The sequence below is a fragment of the Hippichthys cyanospilos genome, chromosome 11 (genome assembly GCF_059441005.1).
Source record: "Hippichthys cyanospilos isolate Australia breed blue-spotted pipefish chromosome 11, RoL_Hcya_1.0, whole genome shotgun sequence".
Taxonomy (NCBI): domain Eukaryota; kingdom Metazoa; phylum Chordata; class Actinopteri; order Syngnathiformes; family Syngnathidae; genus Hippichthys; species Hippichthys cyanospilos.
The window spans coordinates 269,987-288,727 of NC_142379.1; the positions used below are offsets into that span (position 1 = coordinate 269,987).

At 60.2% G+C, this 18,741-nt stretch overlaps 2 protein-coding genes across 12 annotated transcripts; both read left to right on the forward strand.

The window, feature by feature from the left end:
- Positions 1-201: 201 nt before the first annotated feature.
- clip3 (CAP-GLY domain containing linker protein 3) lies at positions 202-9,129 on the forward strand. The gene is made up of 14 exons (XM_088428188.1): positions 202-587; positions 2,604-2,983; positions 3,368-3,507; positions 3,596-3,689; positions 3,752-3,913; positions 3,980-4,098; positions 4,958-5,194; positions 5,829-5,964; positions 6,036-6,179; positions 6,284-6,415; positions 6,892-7,015; positions 7,387-7,457; positions 7,524-7,596; positions 7,675-9,129. Exons 2-14 carry the CDS (start codon positions 2,614-2,616, stop codon positions 7,727-7,729), a joined length of 1,857 nt encoding a protein of 618 aa, XP_088284314.1. The 5' UTR covers positions 202-587; positions 2,604-2,613; the 3' UTR covers positions 7,730-9,129.
- Positions 9,130-9,694: 565 nt separating this feature from the next.
- LOC148415340 (nesprin-2) lies at positions 9,695-17,963 on the forward strand. 11 transcript variants are annotated; one of them, XM_088428181.1, is made up of 14 exons: positions 9,695-10,659; positions 11,408-11,487; positions 13,162-13,490; positions 13,607-13,729; positions 13,801-13,951; positions 14,015-14,197; positions 14,248-14,400; positions 14,795-14,989; positions 15,058-15,175; positions 15,239-15,355; positions 16,036-16,130; positions 16,204-16,344; positions 17,214-17,269; positions 17,336-17,581. In XM_088428181.1, the coding sequence occupies exons 2-14, from the start codon at positions 11,419-11,421 to the stop codon at positions 17,502-17,504; spliced, it is 1,899 nt and encodes a 632-aa protein (XP_088284307.1). In that variant the 5' UTR covers positions 9,695-10,659; positions 11,408-11,418; the 3' UTR covers positions 17,505-17,581. The 11 variants fall into 11 exon arrangements, with proteins under 11 accessions (XP_088284307.1, XP_088284308.1, XP_088284306.1 ...); XM_088428182.1 differs by having other exon boundaries at positions 14,266-14,400; XM_088428180.1 differs by having other exon boundaries at positions 15,058-15,355.
- Positions 17,964-18,741: the final 778 nt, after the last annotated feature.

Below are 18,741 nucleotides of genomic sequence, written 5' to 3' on the forward strand. Positions count from 1 at the left end.
ACGAGGACGCGGTTCCGCCATGTTGGTTGAGGGCAAAAATCCCCAAAGTTATTGTCGTTTACGATTATGTCGTATTGAGTCATTGTGTATTCCAACGCGTCGACGCGTATGCTTGAATGTCAATTTATATGACACGACTGTTCATCCCCTCCTTGACAGACGCTGCCTTTAGCCAAAAGAACTACAATACCCACAACACGAGAGCTGCGGGGGATCGGACAGTTTTTATTTTTTGTAGATATGATCCTGGACGATTTTGTTTTCTGTTGGGAGAAGAATGAAAACTAAAACCAATTTCCATGATCTACTTTGAATGCACTTCTTCCGGTTAAGACGCATTTGCGTGCACGTAACAAATCTCACAGTCTGAGCAGAGACTGTTTCTTTGTATTACTGGCAGCTAGTTTGGAAGCGGGTCACAACGTCAAACAGTAAGAGAGAGGGAGAGAGAAAGAGCGAGGCAGGGGGGTGGGGGGGTCGAGCATCCTCGCCATTCAGCATCCTCTTCCTCATCGCATCCTCATCATCAGTGTTGTTGTGAGAGCGGATCGCACGTCGCCTTTTAGCAGCAAGTGGCTTGTTTTCAGGTAAAAAAAAGAAGACATTTTTAAAATATCCTCTTTGCTTAAATTGTCGATCGCGTTCGGCGTCCTCGCGTGTGCGCGGTCACGACGACGAACACGCGGACGTCATTATCAAACAGAAAAACAAAACACGTCGTTGTTTTGGCTTCACAAAGCATCTTGTAAAAAAAAACTTGTCTGCGTATTTTGATCACGTGGCCTCGTGATCGCGCTCGTGCGATTGTTTTTCCTCCGTTTTTTGTTTTTTTTTTTGCTGCGCACCTCGGCCTTCAAATGCGTCTCGTTTTCAAATGTCGTTTTGTTTGCCCGCAAAATCGTAAACTGGTTGAAGAGGAACAGTGTTCAATATGTACAGTGCGACGTACGCGTGTTGGCGTTGTTTATTTGTAGCGACGTTTCGCCTTGATGTAAAATGGAGGCTGAGAAGAGGGGAAAGCGAAAGGGGGGGGGGGGGGGGGGGGGGTGAGTCACGGCCTCCTTGCTTGTGGTCCTCACATAGCTCCATCATGTTGATGGAGCCGTTGAGGACTCGTTTGGATGCATACGTTTGTAATCCGCTTGTTATCCGAGTGTTTCTCTTCACAATGGCAGTTTCATGAAAACGATTTGCAAATATTGAACAAATGGCAGTTCTTTTTTTTATTGTGAAGATTGATATGAATGACACATTGTGTATTTCAAGCAACATGGCTTTGCTTTAGGAAACCTTAGCGTAATGCTAAAAAAAAATAATAACAGTAACAAAAATGTCAAATACTCATCCATTTTCTATAGCCGCTTGCTGGCGCCTATCCCAGCTGACTTGAGACACACTCGACCGGTTGCCAGCCAATTGCGAGGGGCCCAGACACCAACGAGCATTCGCGCAGCCAGTCACACCCGAGGGCAATTTAGCGCGTCCAATACACCTGCCGCGCGTGTTTTGTTTTGGAGTGCCCGGAGAGAACCCGCGCGGGCTCGGGGAGAACATGCAAACTCCGCACAGGAAGGCCGGAGGCAGCCGGCTTCCGTCTCGGGCCCGGGCCCCTGACTGTGAGCCGCACGAGCTAGCCGCCGCACGAGCTAGCCGCCGCACGAGCTAGCCGCCGCACGAGCTAGCCGCCGCTCCGCTGCGCCGCCGCGTGCCAAATACTCACGACGGGCAGCGCGCCAGCTTTGCTTTTTGACTCACAAACGGCGGGGCAACACATTGCCGCGGCTCGCGGCGGCCTGAGGGCAAGCGTCGAAGTGGGCGGCGCGCAACACCTAGCCTTTCGATATCGTTACCGTGGCATGTTTTCCCCACAGGGTCAATAAGTCAATACCGCGCGGCCTTACTGTCAAACCGCGTGGTCGCTTGGCATGTAGCCTACATGCTAGAAGAGTCCAAAACGTTTCGCATCTCGAAAGTTCACTCTGCAAACATCGGCTGGGAGCTAGCTCCAGAATTATGCTTAAGCAGTTCCCCAGGAGATGAATGGGGTTCGAGCGGTCCGCCGCTTACGCCGGGGCCGTCCAAAGCGGGTCCCCCGGAGCCGCTACGCGTATCTTTTCCGGGGTTCTGTCGCGGGCGAGCTCGGCAGTAGCCCGTTGACCATCCCGCTCTTTCCAATCGGCCGCCAAGGGGAAATAAACCCGGAAAAGGTGCAGGATCGCGACCCCGGAGAACCGACTTTGGACACCCCTGACTTACACGGGCGGCAAATCGCCCTTTGAATAATCGTCAACGTTTCAACGAGCTGAGATTTTGCAAGAATTTCATCCATCCGAAAGTGGTGCGCGAGGGAGGGGCCGCGGCGCCGGCGGTTGGATTGCACCGTGCCGTCCATTTGCTAAGCGCGCCGCTTGACAGAGACAGAGATGCGTTTGCGCAAGCTTTTAGCCAAGCGAGCTTTTGGTCGCGGCGGTAAAGCGCTTTGAGAAGCGCGCTCCACTTTGCATGATGGCAATCGAGCAAGCGCGGCGACGCGACGAGCGGGTTGCGCAAGCGCCGGCCGGCCACGGCCGCCATTCCGGCGCTGACCTGTCGGCCCCCGGCAGGCCCGCGGCCATGACCAAGGAGGAGAACCTGGAGATGCAGGAGAAGGAGAGGCACGAGCGCGAGGAGCAGGAGGAGGGCCGGGCGCAAAGAGAGGACGAGGAGGAGCTGACTGAGGACGAGGGCGAGGAGGAGGAGGAGGAGGAGCGAGCGGAGGACGGGCGGGCCGAGGAGAGCCGGGACGAGGAGGACGCCGAGGACGAGCCGGACCGGGGAGGGCCGGGTCGGCGAGGGTCGGCGCCGGCCGAGGAGCCGTCGGGCCGGGACGCGCCCGACGAGGGCGAGCCGGCGTCCGCCTCGGCGCTCCAGAGTCCGGTCCGCGAGACCCGACGCCGAGCCGTGGTGCACCCTTCCGCGCAGGCGCCCCTGCCCAAAGACTACGGTGGGCACGTGGTCACCTTCAAGTGCAGTACCTGTGCCGTTGAGGGGGAAAAAAATCCGGGAAAAAAGGCACCCAAACCCGTTTGCTTTCGCTGTTTGTATTCAACTCGGGTCGGGGAAACGACCCCCGACTCCCGACGGTTTGCCATCCAAATTACGAGGCCGAGAAAATGCCGCGCATCAAACGGGCGGCAAAGCCCGTAGCCACGTCTGCGGCCCCGCGGTCTTGAGACCCAAAAGTCGTTTGTTTTTTCCCCCCCTTCTCGGCACCCCGGGTACTCTTCACCCCAGCGAGGCAAAGCGTCAAGCGCGCCGACTCCGGCCTCGCTCTTCCGACGCCGCTTTGCCTTCACGGTGTCGCCTTTGCATTTTCGCCGTCGTGCAGCCTTCACCTTCTTCGACCCCAACGACCCGGCCTGCCTGGAGATCCTGATGGACCCGCGGACCGGCATCCCGGAGCTGTTTGCCATCGTACGCCAGTGGGTTCCCCAGGTGCAGCACAAGATCGACGTCATCGGCGACGAGGTGAGAGCGCCTTCGGGCGGCGGGGCGAGGCCGGCCGAGTCACGGCGCGGGCAAGCCGAAGTTAAAAAGCCGCTTGCGTGCGCGGCAGATCCTGAAACGCGGTTGCCACGTCAACGACCGCGACGGTTTGACGGACATGACGCTGCTCCACTACAGCTGCAAGGCGGGCGCCCACGGCGTCGGTGAGACCCCGTTTTCGGTCGTCCCGCGCATGCTAGTTTTCCAGCGTTTCGACCGGCCGCAGGCGACCCGGCGGCGGCGCTGCGACTGACCAGCCAGCTGCTGTCCCTGGGCGCGGACGTCAGTCTGAGGAGTCGCTGGACCAACATGAACGCTCTGCACTACGCCGCCTACTTTGACGTCCCCGAACTGGTGCGAGTCCTGCTGAAGGCCGCCAAACCCAGAGGTAGACCGCTGCGGCGGCGCCGCCGATCCCCGCGTGTTCCTAATTGGCGCTCGTCCCGCGCCCTAGTGCTGAACTCCACGTGCAGCGACTTCCACTACGGGACGGCTCTGCACATCGCCGCCTCCAACCTGTGCCTGGGTGCGGTCAAGTGTCTCCTGGAGCACGGCGCCAACCCCACCGTCCGGGTCAGGGTTCCTTCTTTTTCTCTCGCTTGGCAAAACCGCGAAGGACATAAACGTGACATTTTGCCACCAAACGGGTTACGGCATTCAAACCCGCGCCCAAAATCCAAACTTAAGAAAGCGGGTCACGGAAAGACAGATGCGGGCTACCATTGGTCCGGAGCCGCCACTGGCACCGGGAGTGGAAATCCGCCGCTCAATGTAATTGCCTAGAGACGGCGGGCAAGGCACGACGCAAACCTAAATACAACTCCACAACTCGCTTCAACATAGTGCAAGGTGACCCCAGAGTTTTTGCGAGGTTTTCCCGAAGTATCTGAGCAAGCGCAAGGCGGAGGAAATTGGCGCAAAGTCCAGACGCGGCAGGTATTCAAAAGCCTTTGAGGACGCCCTCCAACTCGTTTCCGCTCGGGGAGCGCGCTCCCGCCGGCCGAGACCGAGACGTTATCGAATCGACCTTCGGAGGTCGAGACCGAGACGGGACCTGGATTCCTGGGGGTCGAGACCGAGACGAGTCCGAGACAAATCACACCCAAAAAGAGAGAGGACGACGTTTACCGTTGGTTTGTCGCCGCCTTTGCGACAAAAGCTAATGGTGCTATGTTCGGGGGGGGAGGGGTGGTTAGGAGTTGAAAGAAAAGTCAAAACGGAAGCAAATTTGAGCAATTTTCTCACAGATGGCAACAATGGCGGTCTCGATCAAAAGTCCGGGGAAGCCGAATCAAGCTTCCGCCGGGCCGGAGACGAGAGCCGAACCCTTGAAAGGCGCAAGCCCGACCACGATAACCCGAACGCGGTCCCGTCAAAAGCCCGCGCCACGCAAACGGGACCGATGGCGACGCGCTTGCCTCTTGCTCCGCAGAACGAGAACGGCCAGGTCCCCGGCGAGGTGGTCCCCGACCCCATGGACATGAGCCTGGACAAGGCCGAGGCGGCCATGGTGGCCAAGGAGCTGAAGCAGCTGCTTCTGGACGCCGTCCCGCTCAGCTGCAACCTTCCGAGAGCCACGCTGCCCAACTACGACAACATTCCCGGGAACCTGATGCTGTCCTCGCTGGGAATGAAGCTGGGCGAGCGCGTGCTGCTGGACGACACGAAGGTCGGGAGCGCCCGCCCTTTACGGAGAGCGAAGCCGACGATGAATCGGAAGGCTCGGGGCCAGCCCCGCCCCCTAAAAAATGCGATTTACGACTTCGCGACTTACGAGGGAGCCGACTTTGGCGTCTCGCTCCACGTACTTATTTTGCTCCGGTAAGCGGGCGAAAAATTGGGAATGAAGGCGGGCGGGCGGGCGGGCGAGGGGAGCCAAGGCTTCCAGCGCCGAGCGTTATCGTCAACGGAAAGCTCCAGAGCGCCAGTCCGTTTAGCCATTTCATTCCTCTTTCCAGGCCGACAGAATATCGCGCGTCTCGGTCAGGCCGGGGCGCGTCTCGGTTAGGCCGGGGCGCGTCTCGGTTAGGCCGGGGCGCGTCGCGGTTAGGCCGGGGCGCGTCTCGGTTAGGCCGGGGCGCGTCTCGGTCAGGCCGAGGCGCGTCTCGGTTAGGCCGGGGCGCGTCTCGGTTAGGCCGGGGCGCCTCGACGATTGAGCTTTCGGCTCAATCTCCAGGTCGGACCTGAGAAAAGCGGCGCGGCGACGCGCCCGGATAAATTGTTGACCTCGGAGCGGGCGGCTCTACCCGGGCGTGCGGCCGACGGCTTTTCCCCTTTCTCAGAAAGCTGTCCTCGTCTTTCAGACCGGGACGCTGAGGTTTTGCGGGACCACCGAGTTCGCCAGCGGGCAGTGGGTCGGCGTGGAGCTGGACGAGCCGGAGGGAAAGAACGACGGCAGCGTCGGCGGGGTCCGCTACTTCATCTGCCCCCCCAAACTCGGTACCGCTTTAGCCCCGGCTCGGCCAAGGACGGACGCGCGGAAGCTTTACGTCTATTTGGGCGCTCCGCAGGGATCTTCGCTCCGGTGTCAAAGATATCCAAGTGCGTGGAGCAGAACGTTTCCTCCGTCACCTCCACCCCCGGGACCCCTCGCGCGGACCTGGCCTGGCGCCTCGCCGGGAAGACCAAGAAAGACAAAGGGAAGAAGGAGAAAGGCACGGCCACGTTTTGGATCTCCTCAGTCCCCATCGCGCCGGCCCGCCTCTGGCCCTCTAGTAGCTGTCCGCCCCGTGACCGCGTGTTTAACGTGTGCCGGCAGCCCTGAAGAAGAAGTCGTCCGTCGTCGGTCTGGACCCGGAAGGACCCGGCGCCGAGGTTGGAGATCAGGTCTTGGTGGCCGGCCAGAAGAACGGCGTCGTGCGCTATTTTGGCAAAACGGACTTTGCTCCAGGTCAGTTTGAGGTGACGCCGGTGGATCCCACCAGGCCGGGCCAAAAATCGGCCAACGGCAAAACGCCGCAACTCGCATGGGGCACCGCGAAGGCCTTTGTCGCGATACCGCGCCTGACATTTACACGCGCAGACGAGAGAAGCTCAGAGTAGTACGCTGCTTTTTGCGGGGTTTGGGTTAGGGGTCGGGGCTTTTTGCCGTTTGCGAGCAGGAGTCTCTTTTCCGGGGTTTCCCTAAAAATCTGGTCCAAGAAGATGAACGCTACCCACCGGCAGCAAATCCCTTGGGGTCTGAGTTAGAGGCGAGCTGAATTTTGGGCTCCGCCGTCATCCGCCAGCACGGTCCTAGCTCGACGCGAGGAGCGTACCGCGCCACCCGACGCCCCAATCGGCGTTCGCTTTTTCCCGCCCGCGCTTTAGATGAGGGCCGCTCGTCGCTTCCGGCGCATCCGACCTGACGCGTTTGCACCCCGGCAGGTTTGTGGTTCGGCGTGGAGCTGGACCAGCCCGCCGGCAAACACGACGGCTCCGTCTTCGGGGTGCGCTACTTCAGCTGCCTTCCCAAATACGGCGTGTTTGCGCCGCCCTCCCGGGTCCAGAGGTAAGGCGCTTCCTCACGTGCCAGCTTTTTACGACCAATAGTAGCGATGTTACCGCGCGGTTTTCGAGGATCGAGTCCCGGGCTTGGTTAGACAAAGCTATTATATGTGGAGCGGTGCGTCCAAATGAAGATTTTCTTGACGTTCCGACGATCCGATTGTCACGTGACGCTAGCTTCCCGGGACAACTGCCAAAACAGCTCCTCGCCGGCCGCGCTTAATCGCGCCGTTTCCGGCCGCGTCGCAAACATCCCCCGTTTTTTCCCCCTCGGCAAAGTCGGCGTATCTCCGGATGCGTTTGTCGCCTCGATGCGCTCACGGAAGCCGATTCCCAGGAGCCGCAAACGACGCGACAAATACGGTTGCTTTTCAGGATGGGAGGCCCCAAGGAGGGCTCCCAGAAGGAGCGGAACTCCACGGTGAAGAAAGTCCATCAAGTCAGCGGTGAGTACGCCGCTCGCGCCCGGTCCGGAACGTGCCGTGACTCTGGTCTCCGGCGTTGGGGCGCAGTGTCCCAGCCCAAGCGCACCTTCAACGCGGTTCGTTCCCCGAAAGACCTGACCTCCGAGAGCTCCATATCCAGGCGAGTAGGATCGATCGCCGAGTGCGCCGGAGGGCCAAAAGCTTGGTGGGCCGACGTCCCGTCCTCGGTCCGTTTCAGGTTGCTCTTCTGCTGTTGGTTCCCGTGGATGCTGCGGGCCGAGATGCGGTCCTAACCGTCGGAGCCGGTCGACCCCCCCCCCCCCCCCGTCAAACTTGCCGTCCCTTTGCTCAGCCGCCGTTCCCCCACGTGTGTTTCCTTGCACTCTGGCGTTTCTCGCTTAGTTGTTGGGAATCTTTAGTGCCTTGTTGAAATGTCGACGGGTTGTCGTGCGCTCTTACTAAAGAAACCCTCGCCGCCGCCCGCGACCTCCCCCGCTCCTCGCTCGCAGTTTGTCGGCCGGGCTGGGCTGGTAGCATTCGATTCTACTGATTCCGGAGCGAGCGCGATACGCCCTGCCCGAGTAGCCCCCGTTTTAGACGACGTCGACGCTTTCCGTTCCTCTCGGGGTCTTCTGATATCGTTTGAAGTTTTTGCCGCGTGGAAACCCGCGAGGCGGAGCGCTAGTTTCCATGGAGGCCCCGTCTTCGACGAGGCGAGAAAGCCAAGGTATCTTTTGGGCCGGGGGGAAGGTCCCGGTTCCTGCGTCCGCGTGAGCTAAGGCGTTCCCTCCGACCACCGGGTAACAGTTGATCTCAGAAGTGGTGGTATTTAAAAGGAGCGATTTGTTGCTCTTGAGCGGTAGACCTCATTGAAATCTAGTTGACCCACAGAGCAAAACTGCTAAGCGAGCCAAAGGTTTCCCGCGTGAAGACGATTGGGAAAGTCCGCGGAAGCCTTTGCGTTGCCGCCTTTCTGCTGAGCGGCCGTCAAGCTTACGTTCCCGAGCCGAGTTTCCGGTCGGCGTCCGGCCCGGCGTTCATCCCAAACGACGGTTCTTGCTAGGCGTGTTCGCGAAGTCGTCCAAGCGGACGCTACCTCGAGTATTGCGTTGAAAGTTGCTATTCGGTTCACGCGTCACAAACGTCTCAAAGAAGTTCCTGCTCGCGACGTGCTTCGGCCGCCGCCGGGCGCCGCCTGCGAGTCGTTAGTTAGTCCTGGCTTCTATCGACAGAGCTTCTGCATAGCGTGGCGACAAATACCGTACAGTATGGATGCGGTCCACAAGGCTCTCCATGAATGAGCGAGCGCCAGGCCTTCACGTCGAGTAGACAGCTCAGCGCCTTCTGCGCGTTTTGTGAACGACAAGGTTTTCCGTGGAAGCCCTTGGTCACGATACGCTCCCTCGGAGTGAAAAACAAGCCCGGCGATAAGAGTGTGTTTTGTTTGACCACCTCATCAAGTGTACTTTTGTTTCGTAGCCGTGCTCTTCTTTCCGGCGTGCGTGTGCGTGTGCTGCTGTGCTTCCCTGCATGCTGTGCGCTGATGTAATCTAATCTGTGTGTGTATTTTCTCACGTGGTCGACCGCATGCAAACGCATCCAATAATCCGATGTGTTGTAATTCACTCAATATCATACATAATAAAGGGATCGATGTTGTTGTTTGTAACAAAAAAAGCCTGTCAATTCCTTGCCCCTGTAGTCCAGACCAATCAAAATGTCCAGCAGATGTCGTCAGCAAAGGAGAAGAAACTTGTTACGACGTTCGTCGTTCCTTTGTGTGTGGCCGATAAACGATATGGCTTACATATGTGCGGTTACTGCTTGGTCGCTTCGATTTCATGTATACATACATTGTACATGTATATAGATTACGTGGACTCGTCCCGTCATGACCACACCATACAGAGGCGACGGTTGGATGGCCGAGGTAGCGCTGCAAACGAGCGCTTCGCAGCACAGGACTCTTTGTTTAAGCCCCTCCGCCCTTATAGCAGAAGGCTAGGCTAGGCTGTTAGTACGAGCATCTCTGAATATTTTACATTTACATAAAATACATCAAGATGTCTTTTTACAATGGGTTTTAGCGATATTCTTTTTAACACGTGATCGTATAGTGGCTTTTAAAACAAGCGCTCCACGACGTATTCAATGGAATCTGTTTTTATCTTGCCCCCCCCCCCCCCCACAACATCCATTTAATAGTTTTTATAAAGCAATCAAATAGGAAATACAGACGGCAGCCAAAACGAATTACGAGACTGCACGATGGCGCATTCTAGCGGAAAAAAGTCAAACAGGCCACTTGTGCGGTCTCAAAATGGCGCAGATTTGAACTTGAACCGGCTTCACCTGAAAAAGGGATATTTACAATCCTAGTGCAATGACATTAAGCTGCACATGAGCGGTACGCAGCACAGGCCGCTTTGTTTAAAACCCCTCGACTCTTATATGGAAGATGACATTGTTTTTATGATCAAATCTAACAGTGCAACAAACGCGAGCCATAAACTTAATATAAACGGAAGCGCGGCGTGTCCGATGCTGTCACACAACGTCGCCCCTCAAGGCAAGACTCACGTTAGCCATTTTAACGTACTTGAAAAGACCCGATCAGGCGAGCGCCCGAGCGCGGGACTTACCGCGTCGGGAGGCTCGGCTAACCGCGGTGAAGTGAAAGTCAAGTTCCGGTTTGCCGACACTTTTAAAAAAACAACCGTGGGGGGGCGACAGAGTACCACTCATGCGGGGTCAACCAGCCACGGGCAGTTCATACGATCGGATTTTAGCAGGAGTTCGCTACAATAACTAAGTCGCGCACGCGCACGCACACGCACGCACAATATGTCGATAACTACCGTCCGTGCACTTTGGCGATTTGCCTTCCAACGAGCCGCGCATTGGAGGTGTCGGAATAACGCCCAAATTTGTGACCTCCTTGGAAGGACCGTATTTAACAGCGATTCGAACTTGTGACCTCCTTGGAAGGACCGTATTTAACAGCGACTCGAACGTGTGACCGCCTTGAGAGGACCGTATTTAACAGCGATTCGAACTTGTGACCTCCTTGGAAGGACCGTATTTAACAGCGACTCGAACGTGTGACCGCCTTGAGAGGACCGGATTTAACAGCGACTCGAACTTGTGACCGCCTTGAGAGGACCGTATTTAACAGCGATTCAAAGGCTCCATCCTCAATCTCGCCAGGTTGTCCGGCCAGAACGTAAAGACGACGCACACTCTGCCACTCTTGTTTTGCTACATAATGTTCACGCACTCTTTATTTGGAATATAATGTTCTATCTGGGTTTGTTGATGCTAACGTAGGCACGCGCGGCAAACATGAGACAAATACGGCAATCATAACAAACTTAGATGAAATAACAACTTAGACATTAATGGACAAAGTGAAGCACGAACGGACAACATATTCAAAACGTACTTACATTCTCATGGACGCACGGAATAATAGCGAGAGGAACCGTCCGTCCGTTAGAACGATACCTGCCGACTGAGCGGCGAAGGAGCCAAACAACCTATGCCCGTGTAAACGGAGTCCTGATTGGTGGTGGAGGAAGGAAAAACAACTTGTGATTGGTTGCTAGGCGGTCGCTGGGAAGATCACATGACCGTAGGAGAAACATGTCCAGACGTAAATAGTAATAACAGAAACAATTCAAACACCAAATCGTTAACTATAACCGGAAACGTCTTAACGAGCCGCGAGCGGGCGGGTCAAAGGTCACGGCAGTCGCACGCACAATCCAATTTTGTTTCGGTTTTTCTTTCTCTGCTCCAATTGTTGTTTGCGTCGACGGCCCGCTTCTTCTCCCCCCGTTCGATCCGTCTCCCTCGTTTGTCTTTTGGACGTATTTCTCATTTCATTTTTCTCTATTCTATACGTTTTTTTTGAAGATCGTATTTCGCTTTTCTCCTTATTTTACTGTCGTCGTTTTTTTTCGTATCTTGAGGGTTTTGCTCGATGCGTGCGCCTTTCCCGACCGACGGAGGTGCGGCAAAGCCATCTTGGACGCAGCCGACGCCGAGGCAGGTAAAGATGAGCGCCGCTTGCTCGCAGGTGTTGCGCGGAGAGTCGGGGAAAGGTTTTAGGCCGGCCCGACGCCCCGTTTTGTGACAAAGAAGATGAAGTGAGGGGAATCCAATCACACGGCGCGCGGGAACTCCGCATGGATCGGACGCTTCGCCAGCTCGGCGGGGGTCGCCCCGGGCGGGCCGCGCAAAGGCCGAGAGGTCGCCGGGTCGGCGCGCCTCTGTCCGTTCGCTCCGCCGATATATAGGAAGCGCCGCCCCGGCTCCGTTTCGGGATCGGGGTCGGGCTAATCCGAGAGAGGGCGACGGTAAGCTTGAGGTTTTTCGGGCCAAAAGCGTCCGATTCCATCCGAAACAATTTGCGGCCCGAAGCGCAAAGGATGGTCGCGGTGCGTCGCGCCGGGATAATAAGGAAGGAAAAGCGTTAGCCGTCACGCTCGGAACCGATTCCTTTCATTACGCGGCGCTCGCGTATCCGTTCGGGGCGGCGTACGTCGTTTCCTATTTCCTTTGATTTGGGGATGTTTTTTCCATCGCTTTGGATCCAGCAGATTCCGTTCCGTTCCGTTGTCCGCTCCGTCCATTTGAGAAAAAGCGTCCGTCGCTGGAAACTTCTCGGGCGAGGGGCGGGCGCGGACGGGTTTTCCCGCGGGGGCGGGGCCGCTTAAAGCCCTCCCTTCCGACCGCCCCCCGCTCGGACGGGTAACCCGCTTCCGTTCCGACCCCTCGCCCATTTCCCTTTCCGACTTCCCGCCGGTCGAGCGTCGAGAAGGGAGTTCGCCGGCCTCCGCCGTAACCCAAACAGGTACGGAAAAGACCGAGGGGCGCGCCCGCTCGATCGCGCGGCGACGCGGGCCGCCCCCCCAAATTTGCTCGGGGATACTGGTCGGGAAAATTCTTTCGCGAGGAGGGGCCGCCGAGCGGTTATCTGCCCGGGCGGGGGCGCCCGATGGCGTCGGCGAGCCGGAACGCGAGCTCGCGGGTTAGCGCTCCGAACGGGAAGGCCGCCGTTAGTTTGCGAGCGACGAACGGAGGGCGTGTTTGGGCCCCGGGGGCGGCCGGCGTCAGGTGTCCGTCACCTGACGCCGGCGCTCAAAGGAGCCATTGTGAGCGCGGGAGAAGGAGATAGGCCCCCCTTCTCCACAAGCCGCTTGCTCCCAAAACATTTGCTCGCCATTGGGGATTTCCAACCGGAGGAGCTCAAAAAACGTCAAAGCGAAACACCTTTGCCTCACGGTGAGCGCATCCCGCCTCCGTCCATCATGCTCGCGCAAGCTTCCCGATGAGGGCGCGGCCCATTTCCCAACGGTATCGTAAAAACGACAAATTTTCGGTAGCCGCTCGAAAAAGAGGGCCGCTTCTGCGGGGACCGCCGCGGCCAGCCGACCGAGGAAGGATTTCGAAGGACAACGAGAAAAAGGAAAGGACGGCTGCGAACGAAAGAGCGAAGCTAAAGTTAGCGGCGGGCTAATACGGCGCACGGACGACTCCAAAAATGAGCTTCCCCTATATGCATGAATACTTACAGAGACGAGACTTTCTCCCAAGACGCGCACGCAGCTCTCACGTCCACCGCCGACAAGACCTTAAGATACGGGCGTGGCGGTTTGGGGGGGGGGGGGGGGGGGGGGGGGGCGTTTTAGCATCGGGCTAACGCTACCGCCTCGGACCAAAGGCGTCCGACCGGCCCGCGCTCGAGCGCCGGACTCGACGGGCCCGGCGCGGGAACGTCCCGAACGTCCGGGCCGAGGCCGACCGGAACGGAGCGGCGGCGACTCGACGGATCGACGGCGTGTCGTCCGCAAGGAGGACGATGATGCGGACTCAAAGGGTGACATCGCTGATGCGGCCTGACAAACATCGCCGCACGTTAGGCGCAAACAGAGCCGCCAAAGCCCGCCGGCTCACGTGCCGGCCCACCCCCGCCGCCTTAGCAGCTAGCGTAAGACCCGGAGCGCCGCTCGGAATTTGCAGTAATGAGCTACCGGAGTCCTGCAGGGGGCGGTAGGCCACGCGCTTTACCGAGTGAAAGAAAAGAAACCATGTCGGCACAGGTAACGCCGCGGCCCGGGCCGGGCGGCCGCCGGCGCAGACGCTCACCGCCGCGCTCCCTTCCCCAGACGCCGCAGCCGCGCTGACGTCACCATGTCCGGATCGCAAACCCCGCCTCCGCACCCCGACCGGGCCGAAGGGCGCCCGGCCGGCGAGGAGCCGTCGGACGGCGAGCCGCCGGGATGCGAGCGGTGAGTGTCGCGGCCGGCCGGCCGGCCGGCGGCGAGGGCGCGCCGAGGTCACGTCCTGTGGCGGCCCGCAGGCTGGAGAGACGTTGGCTGCTCTGGCGCGGCTTCAAGGAGGAACACGGCCGCTTGGAGGCGTGGCTGCGACTGGCCGAGCAGGCGGTGGCCGCCCGCAACTGGACCCGGGTCACCTACGTCGGAGCCAAGGACCACGTCGGGAGCTTCGAGGTGAGGAAGGTCGGGGCGCGTGGTCGGAGCGCGCTCACTCCGTGTTTGTGCCGACGCCGCCAGAGGCTGCGGCGCGAGGCGGGCTCTCGCCTCGCCCATCTGGACGCGCTGACCCAGAGGAAACGGACCCTGAGCGCGCTGTTCCAGGGAGCCATGCGGGTTCGTCTGCTGGCCGCCGTCCGGGACTGCAGGCGCCGACTGGAGCGCCTCAACGTTCAGCTGGAGTCCATCGGCGAAAGGCTCAAGGTGGAAGAGCGCCGCGGCCGGACCGGCGCGACTAACGCCTCCTTTCAAAGCGCCGGGACCTTTTTCAGGGATTGCTGTGCGAGTGGGAGGAGTTTGAGGCGGAGGCGGAGAAGCTGGCCGCCTGGCTGGCCGAGATGGAAGTCGCTCTGGCGGCGCTCCAGCGCGCGGGCGGGAGCACGTGCGACAAACTCCGGCAGCTGCAGGTGCGTGACCCGGGCTCGCAGACCGGACAGGACGGGAGATGGTTGAAAGCGTACGTGACGGGGGCCGGGCCCGGGCGGAGCGAACCGGACCCGACGGCGCCTAGGTTGGAGTTGACGCGGTACGGAGCTGGCTCCTTCGCCCGGACAAAGTGGGACCCGTCGAATCCAGCTAGTCTAAACCCGGCTAGATGAAAGGTGTCCTGCCCGGACCCAGACTTACTCGTTGATCCTTTTGTCCGAGCGGAGACGGCAACGCTTTATGTTTGGAGGCTCGCGCCTTGACGCGGACTCGCGAACACTCTGGCGGGTGACTCTCTGGGGCCGGGGCCGACGTGTGGCCACATGACGCAAACGGTGGAGACGCTTCCCCTCACGCCCGCGGGCCTTTGTGCAGTCTTTCCAGGAGAGCGTGCGCGCCAACTCGGGGCGCGTCAACGAGGTGCTGGAGCGCGGCGAGGCGCTGATCCAGCGAGGCGCGGCGCGCGACGCCGAGCGCGTGGAGCGCCGTCTGCTGGGGCTCCTGCAGCGGTGCAGTCACGTCTATAACGGCGTGGCGCGCGCTCACACCCGCCTGCTCAGCATGAGACTGGTGCGCGCCTCCGCCTCCGCCTCTTTGCCGCTCCCTCTCGTCTCACGCCCCTCTTGGCGACCTTCCAGGTCTTTGAGGATAACTTCTTGCTGTCCTCTCCTCCGGATTCCGGTTGCCCGTCAGAAACTCTGTTTGAGGAGGAGGAGGGGGCCCTCGACCGGCCGGACCTCCCCGTCGGTCCTAAAGGTGACCGGCGAGTCTGTCGGCGAGGCCCGAGCCCAAAGCCACGCGCTCCTCTTCTCCCCCCAGACCTCCGGCGGCCGCCGTCGCCTTCCCACGAGCACTCGGCTCTGGAGTGGGATCCCTCGGTGGACGTGGGCCGCCCCGTCTCCTGCAGCGACTTCTCCTACTACAGCGCCAGCGCAGGTGCCAAATAGTTCGCCCCGGTCGGCAGCGATGAAATCCGATCCCTCTTTAAGGCAACGTCCGAGATTGGCAGACGTCGCTAAAACGAGCAAGCTGTCGCACGCCCGGCCGGGAACGCTGGCCGCGGCCGGGCCGGAAGGGTTTGCCAAAACCATCGACGGTCTTTCATCCCGACCCGATGCCCCAACCGCCTCAAGCGGCTCCTCTCGAGGCGGAGCGATCCATTGATCTTTTTCGTCGTAAGGGGTTTGCGAGCCTCACCTGGGACCCGGGCCAGCCTAGCAGGGGCGCGGAGCCCCCGGCGACTTGGCTCCTAGGGTGGCCGGAACGCAAACGCCGCCTTGAGGTGACGGCAAGTCACCTTTGCAGTCGATACCGTTGCCGTGAACGCGCCGTTCCCAAGGGGGTCCGGGGGAGGGACGGACGGGAGTCGCCGCGTCCGCTCTTTCGGCGCGTCTTTCGCTTCGTCGCCGAGCCCGGTTGGTTTCCACGCCCGTAAGACGCGCGGCCGGGGGCGGGGTTTCGGTCGCCGAGCCCTTCGACCCCCCACGCCCCGAAGGCGAGATTCCGTCGTTCGTCCGCATATATATATGGAAGCGCGCAGACTTGACGCGTTACAGGACAAAGAGCAAAAAGTCAAAGGAACGCGCCGCGGCAAAAAACGCCAACGTACTTTGCAGGAGCCGGCCAAAGCCCCAAGCGGCGGAGCGACCTCAGTTCCCTCAGCTCCGACCCGCCCAGTTGCGACGACGTCGCGGAGCGGGAAGACGGAGCGGTGAGTCGCCCGCCGACTAACCCGCCATCGGCGCGGCTCACCTCGCCTCTCAATTCACCCGCGTCGTTCGAAGGCGTCGCCGGGACCGTCCGACGTCTTCCAGTCCACGCCGGAAGAGCGCCGCGACGACGACGACGGGCGCGTGAGGGCGTGGCTGGGAGTCCAGCCCGCCGCGCGCCCCTCCTGCTGTAAAGCCGTGCAGACGGACGCTCAGGTTAGCTTCACGCGTAGGCTTCCGACGCCCCGTTTCCCACGTCGGCCCTCGCCGTCAATTCCGAGGTCGACGTAAGCCTCCGAAGCCTCCCGGCTAAACCCCGGCGCCGGCCGACTTGCGGCTAGCTTCCGACGTTAGCGACGCGTCCTTCGACGTTTCCTTTCTATGTGATCCGATGAAGTTAGCTTCCAATTTGTGCGACGTTTGAGGTAAGGCCCCTGGCTCGCGCAAGGTTAGGTTCTCCGCCGGGCTCGCGCAAGGTTAGGTTCTCCGCCGGCTTTGCGACGTCGCCGCCGGCGTTCGCTTCTGACGCGAGCTCCGACTCCAGTCCAACGTTGACTCGTCGGCCGGGCGATACGTTGGCCTTAGCTAATGTACGCTCCAGCGCCGTCGCTAGCCTCACCCCCAACTCGAAAAGTCGGCTTCCCCCACCGGCCGAGGAAACGAGCGCGACCTTAGCTTCCGGCATCGTCGCCGTTGGCCTTTCGTGTTGACGCCGAAAGTTAGCTTGGACGCCGGAGACCGACGGGGAAGCCCGTTCCCACGTCAGCTTACCGTGTCAGCGCGCCACGTCGGCTCTCAGAGCTTGCTTCCGGGGGTCGTATCTAAGGTCCGGCGCGGAGGGCAACAGCTGGCGTTCGGTCGCACGTTAGCTTTGTGGGCGCGGCCCGGATGTTTGTGTTCAGTGTACGGCCGCCGCCAAAGGGGATCCGGCAGAAGCGCTCCCGAGCTGCGGCGGCGACGCCCCGCCGGCTCGCCGCCCGATCTCCTCGTCCCGGCCGTCGGGGGGGCGACGCCGGGCGTGGGTCGGTCAAGCGCCGCCGGCGGAAAAAAAACCCCCCAAAAAACAGCCGCGCGTTTCCTTTCAGACTCCGGAAGACGAGAAAGAGGCGGAAGAGCGGCGCGGCGGCAAGACTCCGCAAAGGTGAGCGTCCTAAAACGTCGGGCATTGGAAAAGACGCGTCACGGTTTGCTTGCGCTGACCCGGCAGGGCCTCCGGGGCGGCGCCGCCGACCAAGCGCCTCCTGCTGCTGGCCGCCGCCGCGCTGCTGCTGGCCTGCGTCCTGTGGACCTTGGTGGAGGCGGCTCGCCCGGCCGGGGCCTGCCCGGCCGCCGCCGGCCTGCACCTCCGCTACGTCAACGGACCCCCGCCCACCTGAAGGTCCCACAAACAACTTCCTCGGTCCAAAACGGAAAGGACAGGTGTCAAAGTCCGGGCCCGGGGGCCGCCAAACGCGGGTTCCGACTCGGATATCCGGCCGTTTTGCCGGCGGCGACTCAGAAGGCCGGCCCTCCAAGAGAAATCGCGAGGAGACGCAAGCGGGAGCAAAACGGGCCTCCTGCTCCAAAACGCGCCGGCCTTCGAACGGGGAAGTACGGATTGAAACGGTCAGACTTGGACTTTGGAAGAGACTCGGGCTCGGACTCGGCCTGGCACCTTTTGTTTTGCTTTGGGAAGAAAGGACAAAGCGGGAAGTTTCAGCCTTTGAAAACTGGAGAACGCCGTCCAAAGCGTTCCCTTAACAATTGAACTTTTTGACCAAGCTGTGTGTTGTTTGAAAACAGGAGAAAAAAAAGCATTATCCAAACCCGGAAGTTGTTCAATAAACGTTGGCTTGAAGACGTTTTGGCCGTCGGGCTTTTGTTGGACTTTAGGGGCCCCGGTGCCGGGGGCGGGCCACCCGCGGCTCCCCCGTCCTTGGCGCGCGGCGCTCCGGGAAAAGAAGCCGGGTTGGAACCGTCTCGCTTGCGCCGAGGACTGGAATCCTTCGGAGCGCGGGCGTGCGAGTCCGGCGTTTCTCTCCCCGACGCAGCCGATTCCAACGGCGGCCCCGTTCGGGCGTCCTGACCCTGACCCTAACCCTAACCCTTTTTTCCAGGCGCTTCCCAAGAACGCGCGCGGCAGCCGGATCGGACGCTCGGCGCGTTTGGAGCGCGAAGGTTAGCCGGGCCCGGCTCCCGTACCTCCGATCGGCGACCCTAGCGAGGATTGCCGGACGTTCGGGAACAAATCAACGGGAGAGCTCAAATGAAACGGAGCTTGAGGGCACTTTAGGTGAGGCGCCATGTGGCGCCGCGCTCACGTGTGCGCCCGCCCGCTCGCGCTGATAGTGTTAATACATTAAGTGGAGATTAAGCGCGCGCGCGCCCCGCCCGCCCGCCCGTTCAAAGGCGCGGCGGCTCGTGCGGCGCCAACGCGTTTGGGGAATGGCGAGGGTGGCCTCCGCGCCCTTCGCCTCGGTGTTCAAAAAACGACAAAATACAAAAAGTTGCAAACGTTGCATTCGGGCCGCCATCGGAATTGGGCGGGCCGGGTCAAAGCGCGCCTTCCAAATCCAATTTTGCGGCCACCTATACGGGGGCCGGGCGTCAAACAAATCCAGGAATTGTTTGGAA